General features: G+C 38.7%; 1 protein-coding gene across 6 annotated transcripts in view; it reads right to left on the bottom strand.

Moving 5' to 3' along the window:
* Positions 1 to 445: 445 nt before the first annotated feature.
* The window catches only part of WASF1 (WASP family member 1), a 102,857-nt gene continuing 91,214 nt past the window's right edge, over positions 446 to 12,088 (bottom strand). For 5 of the 6 annotated variants that reach the window (XM_069805094.1, XM_069805096.1, XM_069805093.1 and 2 more), the window contains 6 exons: positions 9,619 to 9,772; positions 8,809 to 8,926; positions 7,825 to 7,997; positions 6,317 to 6,496; positions 4,301 to 4,938; positions 446 to 1,348 (listed from right to left, as the gene is read on the bottom strand). In XM_069805094.1, the coding sequence (XP_069661195.1) occupies positions 1,191 to 1,348; positions 4,301 to 4,938; positions 6,317 to 6,496; positions 7,825 to 7,997; positions 8,809 to 8,926; positions 9,619 to 9,772 (1,421 nt within the window). In that variant the 3' untranslated portion in view covers positions 446 to 1,190. The remainder of the gene's footprint in view (positions 1,349 to 4,300; positions 4,939 to 6,316; positions 6,497 to 7,824; positions 7,998 to 8,808; positions 8,927 to 9,618; positions 9,773 to 12,088) is intronic. The other variant, XM_069805097.1, reaches the window with a different exon arrangement.

The following is a 12,088-nucleotide window of genomic DNA, read 5'->3' as shown; positions in this document are numbered from 1 at the left end:
TCCAGAGAAGGGAAACACGAAAGCCCTGCACAACATGCAATACACTGCTAGAGAGCACTTAAAAAAATGACTTTGCAACATCACCCATGTTCTTTGTCATCTTTCATTAACCATGATTTCGACTGCTGCATCTCCCCTTCTCTTCTCAAGATACATTGATGGTAAAGTGTTTTTAAAAAAACAACTCTAAATCATATAAGCCACAAGCTCCCAATTTCGTATTTTTTTTTTAAACTAATGGATCACAGTAAGATTTCAGCTTTTTTTTGTAGTTATGCATATAGATATCATTTGATGACACACATTTTCCTGTTTAACAGGGGTCCTTAGATCAGGTGAGAATATTTATTGTAACTTTGTAGACCACAGATTAAATCTTTGAAATTCAAGGATCCCTCAGGTATACCAGTGAAAAGCAGGCTTCATTGAAAAAGCAACAGCCAGGAACATTTAAAATGAACCATTTATTAAATCAAACTGTTATTTTAACAGTTACATAAGTTACACAGCATGTTTAAGTCAAAAGATTTCACAAGGAAAAAAAATTAAATTTTTATTATGCAGGCAAAAATAGTACCACACAATATGTACCTGGGAGGGAAGAAGGGAAGGGGAATCTCTAAACATTCAAATAAGGCCATAATTATTTAAAAACAACAATAAAACAATAATAAAACTCCCCAAAGATCCATTTTCCTTTCAGTGTGTTCAGTGCTGCTAACTATATGTACTTTTAGTGTACAGATGTAATCGAGGCAGTGATATCTTGATAGCTAGTAATGTTTTAAAACACTATCAGAAGTGGAATAAGGCTCATTAGTACATACAGCTGCCCTTGGAATGTCAATCTCAGTTGCCTTCATTAACTTAAAATTCACAAAGTGCACAGTTAAGATATGCCAAAAAATTGAAACTGCTACTCTACCAACAGCTGCCCATGCTTAATACTTAGTGGTCTATTGGAACAAAGTATGTTCTTTCAAAAAAGAAGTGTAAGAAAAGCCACTGAAAACATTTAGTTTCAAAGATGCACTAGGAGCTTTTTGTAAACTGAAAAGTAGAAAAACGTGGATTAATTATGTAAAGAAAAGAATACAAAAACCACTAGAAATGACCATCAAACTTTCAAAGAACAAGCACCACAATGGACATTAGCATTCGATTTTGCAGTGTACAGCAATGTAATAATTTTACTCTAACCAATCCACTTCATCAAATTCTGAGTCATCTTCCGAATCACTGTATTCCACAGCAATGCGACGAGAAAGTATAGTAGCAACATCATTCTCAATGCGCTCATGTTTAGCTTCTTGTTCACGTTGCTCTTCAACTTTGCGTAGCTGAATACCTAAAGAACATCAAATCACAAACATGTTACTCTCCTCCTTTATCATTATACAAAGTATTTACCTCATGATTCACAAAATGCTTTGCAAGCAAAAATGAAGGCTGAGGACATTGTCCTCCTCAGATGAAAGTTCTCTGTCAAAGTTTTAAAGAGAGGAATGTCAGAATTGCAACAGCAGACTAGATCATCAGTCCTTCCATCATAATATCCTGCTTCTGATTTCTGATTAAAAATACACCCACATTTTTAGTACCATTGTAAGTGATTAAGCCATTTATATTATTTGCATTTCCAGACACTTTCTGTACTCTCTCTTCATGATTTCAATTAGAAGTTATAGCTATTTGAGTATCCTAACAAGATAGGACTTCTTGTAACCCAGCTTTGATTATGTAATGATCTGGTCTGGGATGACGTATTACTTAAAGATCAATCAGAAAGGAGAAATAACACATCCCAACAGTATGAGAAAGTTAAATCCAGTAACTTAGTTAAAAACATGACAGAGATTATATATTTTGGTTTTATACCCACGACACCGCTGTTGCCAAGTGACAGGCAACACACGCACAGGTCCTTAGGTGAGATTTAAGCTGTAGTAACTTGAGCCTTTGTTTCTTGTGCAAGACTTGGTCAAAAGCATTTTCAGGAATCACCTGACCTATACCAGCAGGCTCTCCTTTATTAGGTTTTTCGCTGACATTCTCTACTAATGTTCACGCACCACTGCTGTACTCAACTGTTGTTGATACTTCTTTAGATTCAATGATGTTATCAATTCATGTGCATATAGATGCTTCAAAAATATTTTGAATTAGTATTATAGCCTATCTACTGATATTACAGTACCATACAGATTCTGTACTGGGTTGCAGGTGCAGGGGAAAATCAGAACAATGTAGTACTTGAAATATTTGAGAAAGATTAACTATTCAAAGATACCACACAGTCAAACAGCAGCACTCACAGTGCAGTGGGGATTTTTCTGGCCGTAAGCACATAAGCTGAAAGGTACAGCTTGTACATACAGCTCCTTGCTAGATCAGCAGGAAAACATTGCCCTGCACCTCCGCCATTCGCTTGCATCCTGCCAGCGGGGAACCTTGCAATGTAAAGACTACTCCACTGCCGTGTTGAGACGTGTCAAGATTAGATACTTAACAGCTTTAAGTCTTAAGCAACAATTTCTGAATGTCATTTATCATAGAATCATAGAATGGTTTGGGTTGGAAGGGACCTTAGAGATCATCTAGTTCCAACCCCCCTACCATGGGCAGGGACACCTTCCACTAGACCAGGTTGCTCCAAGCCCCATCCAACCTGGCCTTGAACACTGCCAGGGATGGGGCAGCCACAGCTTGTCTGGGCAACCTGTTCCAGTGCCTCACCACCCTCACAGTGAAGAACGTCTTCCTTACATCTGACCTAAATCTACCCTCTTTCAGTTTAAAACTGTTACCCCTTCTCCTATCACTACACTCACTGATAAAGAGTCCCTCCCCATCTTTCCTGTAGGCCCCCTTTAGGTACTAGAAGGCTGCTATAAGGTCTCCCCGAAGCCTTCTCTTCTCCAGGCTGAACAACCCCAACTCTCTCAGCCTGTCCTCATAGGAGAGGTGCTCCAGCACTCTGAGCAACTTTGTGGCCCTCCTCTGGACTCGCTCCAACAGGTCCATGTCCTTCTTATGTTGGGGACCCCAGAGCTGAAGGCAGTACTGCAGGTGGGGTCTCACCACAGTGGAGCAGAGGGGGAGAATCCCCTCCCTCAACCTGCTGGTCACGCTGCTTTTGATGCAGCCCAGGATGCAATTGGCTTTCTGGGCCACGAGCGCACATTGCTGGGTCATACTCAGTTTTTCATCCACTAATACCCCCAAGTCCTTCCCCGCAGGGCTGCTCTCAATCCATTCATCATCCAGCCTGTATTTGTGCTTGGGATTGCCCTGACCCATGTGCAGGACCTTGCGCTTGGCCTTGTTGAAATTCATGAGGTTTGCATGGGCCCACCTCTCAAGCCTTCAAGTTCCCTCTGGATGGCATCCCTTCCCTCCAGCCTGTTGACCGCACCACACAGCTTGGTGTCATTGGCAAACTTGCTGAGGGTGCACTCAATCCCACTGTCCATGTCGCCAGCAAAGATGTTAAACAGTGCTGGTCCCAATACCAACCCCTGAGGAACGCCAGTTGTCACTGGTCTCCACTTGGACATCGAGCCGTTGACCACAACTCTTTGAGTGCGACCATCCAGCCAATTCCTTATCCACCAAGTGGTCCATCTGTCAAATCCATGTCTCTCCAATTTAGAGACAAGGATGTCATGTGTGACAGTGTCAAACGTTTTGCACAAGTCCAGGTACCTGACGTCAGTTGCTCTTCCCTTGTCCACCAATGCTGTAACCCCATCATAGAAAGCCACCAAATTTGTCAGGCACGATCTGCCCTTAGTGAAGCCATGTTGGCTGTCACCAATCACCTCCTTATTCTGATATCACTTATATGTTGTTGTAATACACTGATACATGATCAAAATTCCAATGCAAATTGATCTGTTCTGCTTTTATGTAACAGTCTGTGAAAAACAATGTTTTGGTCTTCTACACAATCTGTGGGTTATCAGAAATAGCTACATTTTCAGGTAAACAGAAATGAAGAGATAAGCTCTGCAGATCATCTATAAACACATGTACTTTTTTTTTTTTTTTAAATCTAACTTCCACAGAGAACCAGTTTTGCCATCCAAACTAAACATCTGATAAGTGCAATTACAAATTGAAAAAAATCTGTCTACTTGGCAATGCATACACTGTAGAGAATAGAAAGCAGAAACAGACTTAAGATGCATACCTCTAAACTAACTTCTTACACATGTAAAATATTCCATCTCTCAAAGCTAAAGTGTATTTAGCAAGTTTCTGAGACTGTTCTTTTTGCCCCTTAATAGCCAAACATTACCTTTCCGTATTGCTTCCAGCAGAACGCTTCTAGCATCACTGATTACAGGAAGAGTTGAAGGATGGCGTTTGGGTTCAGGAGCAGGAATCACTTGGGATGGTGGAGATGGAGGCATTAGGGGGGCATGAGGGCCAGGGACAATGGTTGTGGGAGGAGGGTGCAGAACAGGAGGAGGGTGAGAAAGGGCTGCAACTGTGACAGGAGAGGAGGGTCGAATGCCAGGAGGAGGCAAGGGAGGAGGTGGGGGTGGTGGAGGAAGTCCCTGTACTTCAGCTTGTGGAGGAACTGGGTGAACTGGTACAGCTTCGCATACTTGGGCAGCTCTAGTGACAGGAGGAGAGGGTTGTGCTAGGGGAGGAGCAATTGGAGGTGGAGCTGGATGTAGGACTCCAGGAGCTATCTGGAGAGGAGCTGGTGGAGGTGGCACAGCTGGGGCTTGCAGAGCCGCTGTGGGAGGGGGTGGGGGAGGTGGGACTGGGGGTGGAGGGGTGGAAGTCATTGCAGCTCTTAATGATGAAGTTGACAAAGCAGATGGAAGAGGCGGCGGTGGTGGAGGAGGAGGAGTGGGGCTCACAAACACTGGTGTTCTGCCTGTTGCTGGTGACTGAGGACGATTTTCTACCAAGCCAGTAGTAGAACTGAAACAACCAATAACAGGACAAAGTTATTAGAGCTGGAGAGTGGAAAAAATAGTAATAGATTCACTTCTGCAACTTAAGAATATTGAATGCTGGGCATTAAAGAGCATTATGTACTATAATGATTTCAAGGTATTCATACCTCATATACAAGGAAACCTAATTCTAAGTATGGAGTATGCATCAGTCTTCCAACAGACCTCTGCTCAAATTCAGCTATTAACCAAGTTTATGCTCTTATACAAACCTGCATCTTTATCAGAGGTTTCCTATACTATTATAATTCTCCCCTCCCATCTCTAAGTAAATTTAAGTTATTTTTCTGAAGTAAGCGAACTAGCGGTTGATTAACTGCTTTGATTCACTGAACTTTAAAAACAAACCAAAATATTACAAGTGATGAGGGCAAGTTACATTTGAAATACATATTTAAGGTTTGATGACAAGATGAGTAAGGCTCATATCAAAGGTCGTCAATTCTATGTACAGAGTGGTACATTTATATGCTAGATACTCATAATAGTGCAATGAATAGGTGAAATGAAGAAAACAAAAGGGAACAGTAAAATTATTTTCCTGAAACGCCACCAGAGGATTTCTTTCAGCTGTTGTGGAAAATTAATCTAAAGAGCTATGCATTTCTGTGTATAATCTCCTGAACACTAAAAAGACATTCTTTTCAAGAGACTAATATCTTGCCGATATAACAACTGCGTCTGAATTAACTGTCCTCTATTCCAAGTTTTATGTACCTGACCATAAAGTAAGACTTTGGGTATAAAACAACCAACAGGGAAGTTACAACCAGATCCTCACTCTAGAAAATACTCTAAGTATGTATGCAGTTCTGGAAAGGTACAGGGAAATAGAAAACAGAAACACTTGGGGGAAGAACAACAACAACAAAAAAGCACTTAAAATTTGGCCAACATGATCAATACATAGTTTTGACAGCTGACTGTCTTACTGCAATATATTCTTCCTTTCATGTAGGCTGAAACACAGCTCAGTTGTACAAATTTCAGATTTCCAAATTTCCAAAATTCCAAAGCTAAATCCTGAGATTCCAACATCTTTCACAGAAACATCTTCCACACAGTTGTCTTGCCATTTAACTGAGAAGGTGACACAGTCACAATACTAATGGCAAGATGAGGCCTGTCTCCACAATGGCACCCTATGGGGTTTAGATGCTGAGCTTTCTCTCCAACTCCTGTGTGGCCCTGCAGCTGCAGACATGTCAGGGCTGTGGACTGATGTAACCCCTAGGATGTATGTACTGCCTGGGCTGCACGGATATAATACTAATGACTATTAGTGGGGTGGTGGAAAATTAAAACTCCCCATTAAATCTGCATGTGGCTTGACTACTTCATACCTAACACAAGGAGGCACAGGTTTCACATCTCCTGCTCCATGCATGGGAGGTGGTGGTGGTGGCTCATGTGGTCTGACCAACACTCGCTCTTCAGCTCTGTTCAGAAGTTCAGACATCTGGCTATAGGGTAATGCAGAAAGCGAATATGATCCATCCATATGGTCCACATATGCTTGAGATCTGCAGGAAAATAGTGAAAAATGATCCAATGTAACCTTTAGTAAAAGTAAGTATTAGTGCCCTCAGCTACTGTTCTGTGCTTCAGTTTGATTTCTGACTTCAAGTATCTTCTCTGCACCAATGCTGCATATTGTACTTCATGGCTTTTTAATAATTTATCCCACTTTCCATGCCACTGCTTCTAGCAGCTCAAGGGTTTAATGATTTTGACAGGTATATCAGACAATTTCTACACTATGTGTGTGATCTTAGTGTTTATTAGTCACATTATTTTGAGTTAAGTAAACATAGCAATGCAATCAGAAATACACATATACCAGAGTGTATTATGAAACAGACATTATACTCAGTAATTGTTTCTGCTCCTCGATCCCTATTTATATGCAACCATATTCTTTTATAACATTCATGAAACATCCACTGATGTTACAATGGTAGAATTTACAACTAAATAATTTAGCTGAACTTCTGTCAGAGGATCTATATTCCAATATATATGGAGAACTCACTACTTTAAACCTTATAATTAATACTCTTTTATGGTGTGCTTTTGGCCAGCAAAGGATAGGGATGTAACTATTTTTTCGAGGACAGTAAATACTTTTTAATTAAAAAAAACCCCAACCCCCAAAAACCATACCCCCAAACCTCCTAATATTACTTGTCAGCCCTCTTTCCTATCAGATGTTTCTCGGCTGGCAAAATGGACTTGGTTTTGCACAAACACCAGAAGCGTAAACACAGCAGGTGTTTACCATGTCAAATGGTACTTTTAGCCACCAGCAAAGACGTGCTGTGAAATGAGAATCCAACAGGTTGGATTTTGTAATAGACTATAACCAGAAATGTCAATCAAATCTTGAATTTGCTCAAGAGTAAAGAGAAGCTCAGCGTTCTCATTTGAGTTCCAAGCGGACCTTTGTTCACATCACACCCACCATACAGTCTTGGCAGTGTCCGCTTAAGAAAAATCAAGAGACTGGAATAATAGGGATTTTGTAGGTCAAGGCTGGAATGTAGTGACACACCTGGGTGCAAGCTTGCAACAGTGACAGTACACCTTCCTCAAGGAGCAGATGACAACACATCCTCAAGGATACAATGAATTCCAAGGATATAAGCTACTCTTAAAAATAATAAGATAATAACTACTCCTTTAAGGACACACTGACTAAGTATTTTAAAACTGAGTTTTGATTGAGCTAAATCAATGATTTCCAGTGCATTTCAAGAATAGCAGTAGCATCTCATCATTTACCATTTCTCAAGCATGTTCACTATGTAGTATGAATATCTGTACTTCAAGGATAGAAAAAATAAGAAGAAACCTTGATTCAAAATGTGAAGCTGGGCCATTAGCAACTTCAATGTGCTTATGTAAGAGGTTAGCGTCATCTTCTGCGAGCTCCGGACCTTGGGCTAACTTCTGCCACTCTCTCCGTCTGTCATGAGGTGCCCTTGGCACTTTTTCTGGTTCATGAGGGCGATCTAGATTTTTCTGCTGTAGGAGAGTTGTGCAAACAAAACTGACAACTAAGACAGTGTTTTTAACTAGTTGCATTTAAACATCAGCCACAAAATAATGAAAAACAATCCCAATTCAAGGGCAAGAAAAATTTACTTTCAGTTGAAATATGATGCGTAAACCAAAAAGACTTGTAAAAGGTGGAAACCTCAGTCTAGTGGGTAATTAGCTGAATAATACAGAGAAAAATAACTGTGTAAGTAGCTTTTCATTCTAAGTCTGAAATGAAATTATGAATCCAACACTTATATTTACTGTCTCCATGTATGAAATATACAGAATAATGGTGAAACAAAAAAGTAGCATTACCTTTGCAAAAGTGTTTAATTTTAAAATATAAACATTCTATTCCTACTGATTTCTTTCTAGTTTAGAGTAAACATATCTATCAGAATGTCGTTCAAGCTTTTTCACCTGTGAGACTGTCAGAATTTTGTATTATGAAAGAGCGTTCCAGTGAAATTCTTTATTCTTGCTGTATTCCTCCTTTTTTCTCCTTTTTGAGTCATTGCTAGAAGACTTACAAGTTTCTGCAAACCTGCTGTTTTTTATATTAAGACAGCATGAAAGCCCTAAGCCCTTCTATATTATTTTATTATTATTACTATTAAATATTTATTTGTTAAAGTTGATGGAATTGAATGAATACAAATAGTTTTAGTTGAATGAAGATGACTCTGTAAAGTTTGGATTGTTATTAATTGCATAACCAAAAATGTACCATACCTGCAAGCAAACCCTTTCCAGGAAAAAACAACCAGAAGCTATATAAAGCTAACACATATACCTTCTGCTTCCTCTTTTCTTTTCTTTTGTCCTCGGTGTCCTGCAACATTTTTTCCTTCCACAGATCAAAGAAGTATGAAGGATTGGTATAAAACTTCAAGCCCTCTTTTCCATCATCCCTGAAATATAGTGATGCAAACAGGGCATACTATTTATTTGACAACACATGAATTCAAACACTAAGGCAGAGGAAAGACATATTAAGGAATACCTAGCATCTCAGACCCTGAAATATTTTACTGAAGAGCATTTGAAAGATGAACATTGACCTCCTGTGCCATCATTCTTTACTATCTTTCCTTGTATTCAAGGTCTTGATTTTAGAAAAGTAACTTTAATGCAAGCTGTAGATAAAAGAGTATCATAAATCAGAGAACTCCCATTCCAATGACTCAAATGTTGCTCTTAAAATAATGAGCAAATCTGTGTGGCTCCTCGTGTTCAACTACTGATTCAAACTGACTTTGGGACAGCAAACAACATTCATTTCCATTAAAGACCTTTCTTTCTACATACCTAACTGCTTATTTTCTTCACATCCAAGAGCATTACACAGTTTAACAAATACAGGTAATAAAAATGGCTTTTTCTTACCATTGTTACACTGAGGTAAAATTTGAGTAAAGTGGAGTGAAGTTTTAAGGCTTATAATGTCTTCTGCTGCCTGTATTCCTCCAGCAGCTTCACAGTTTTCTACTGTGGCTCCTTAAATAATCAAGTGCTATTCAACATGAGCAAGGTGCCTGCATATAGCATCTCTATTACATAAAAGAAGCTAGAAATTGGTTTTGATTAATTGTATTTTACTAACCTGTAAGGGGTGAGAATGTTAAGTGGAGGAGGCTGTTCACAAATGTCATAAGTCTCTTGCAAAGGAATAGGCAGAGTTTTGCGGTCAAACAGCTGTTGATCTTGAATTGTGGAACTCCGGAAAGCTTTCCTCATTGTAATGTCCTGCAGCGACACTGAAAGGGGATATTGCCGTTTAAAAAACCCACCAAAGATAGTTTATTTGGATTAATCTGGAATTGCTTAATGCTGATTAGAATATAAATATTAAGCATTACTCCCAATATTTTATGTGTTTTACAGCAATTATAAATTCATCTAGCACTACTACCATGGGAAGATATTGTCAGATTATGTGAAAAACATGCTCGTAACGTTCTAGCACATTATTCTCTATTTAGCTTCACAAAAAATTTTTACTCACCTGGATAGATACCAGAACTCTGTCTCTCCAAAGTAGTTCAAGCAGATTGCTTACTGTAGCTATAAAATATCATTCTGTAGTTCAGAAGTACCTAATAACATTTACCCACTGCATTTCACAAACTTTTTGGTACTGAAAAATGACTCTCTATCTTGAGGTACAGATTTTACCTTTATACTATCAGCAAGCCAAACTTTGCATGCCTTGCATGTAGGTACAGTTCCACCGAAATGCCAAACCAGCACATCACTTATGCTACTGATATCAGTGAGTTTTAATGGGAGGCGATACTATGTTCCAACACATGAAACTAGTCAAATGTTGTTTTTTAATCAGACTGTTTAATTGAGATGAGACTTCTCTGTTTAATTTAGGTGAGACACCTTGAGGTTTTAAGCACAGTAGTTAGGAATAATCAATTATCTTTATGTAAGATTCAAAGGAAAACAACAGTAGGTGAATGCAATAGATTAAATAGTGATTTGAAATATACTGACTTACTGCTGTTAAAGCCCACGTAATCTTTTTCTACTTCACAATCATTAAAATTTAGAAAAAGATTAATGGAAAAGTGACCAGAACTGATGAAACTTGCACTTTTAATTCTGGAAACAGTCTACCTGTTCAGTCTCATATTTCTCTCCTTCCTTGATCTTCAGTTACTACATCTGTGAAGTCCAGGTGTGTCTCAAGACTAACTTTGCAGCCAGCATTAGACTTCCACTAGATAAAGAAGCAGCCCTTTTCATTGGTTTGGGCTTTTTTTTTTTTTTAAATCACAAACAATACTGAAAACAGTTTTAAGACATACTAGCAAAGAGAGTATTTTCAGCACATGTATTTTACCTATAAATAATTATGTTTATTTTATACAAACAGGTTGATAGTAGTGCCCCTTTACTCAAGATGAGAGGACACCCCCACTTCCATGTCATAAGGGCCTTTGGCAACAATTTTTTAAGAGTGCATCTTTTTAAGCTGAAAGCTGCATTTTACTATGGCTGCTGTAACACATACAAGCGTACACATACGTATGTGCACACACACACACGCAGAGCTGGATTTCTACTGTATGATCACAAAGGGGCAGAAGGCAGGATTTTTTTCAGAGGGCTTGCAATTCCTGGAATGTTCTATCTTCTTACCTAAGCATATTGGCAACATCCTTTGTGAGGCTAAAGATGGGATTTATTTGATTTTCAGTTTGGCTTTTGAAGTTTATAACAGTTGGCAAGGTTGTGTGTTCCTGGAGAAGTTTCCTCCTTTTTACCCTTAGGTTCTATTTCATTACAGTGTCTTTTATTCTTTTTAATACCTTTAATTAGCTGCTCAGAAGCCTTTTAAAGTATGTGAAAGCAGTATTGTAATGTATGAATATCAGCTAGGAGTCTCAATTTCTGCAGGCATTTTTGCACTCATAAAAAACCATATATATTTTGTACCTGTCATGAAGTATAGGTTGTTATTTGCTGGCAAAAGTTCACAGTTGGAAGAACTGGGGTTCACCTCATCTAAAACCCTAGTCTTAGATTCTTTTATACTTCAGCTGCTTTTCCTTTGGGTTGTTGGTTTTACAAATGTCACCAAATGTACTTGTTCAGAGTTTCTTGGCAATCTTGCAAGTCTTTAAACTGTCTGTCACTTACTGGAGACTATGCCAACAAAAACAAAAGTTAGTATACTTCTTTTTGAACCTGTGTCCATTCTGAAGGCAATAAAGTAAATTAATTTATTGCAATAAATAAAGACAGTTCTTTGTTTTAATATTAAAATGCTCATAGAGTATGTGACATGTACACTGTTCTATAAACTCTTTATTATCATTCCTTGATCTCTTCAGTGAGCAAACGCAGCCGGTCTAATTGATAATCTCCATTTTCTTGTTTAAATATCCACTTTTAAAAAACAGGTAAAAGGGGATAACACACCTGAGGATAATCAATCTCCAACAATAAGCATAGATTACTTTCTCTTTAAAACTAAGCTACGTAGCAAAGGTCTTCAGAGAAAACATACACTGTGGAGTTTCAAACAGCTAACAGCATTTCCTGCACTGATATCCAATGAC

This window comes from Haliaeetus albicilla, chromosome 17, assembly GCF_947461875.1.
Source record: "Haliaeetus albicilla chromosome 17, bHalAlb1.1, whole genome shotgun sequence".
Classification (NCBI taxonomy): domain Eukaryota; kingdom Metazoa; phylum Chordata; class Aves; order Accipitriformes; family Accipitridae; genus Haliaeetus; species Haliaeetus albicilla.
This window is presented reverse-complemented; position numbering and strand designations above follow the sequence as displayed.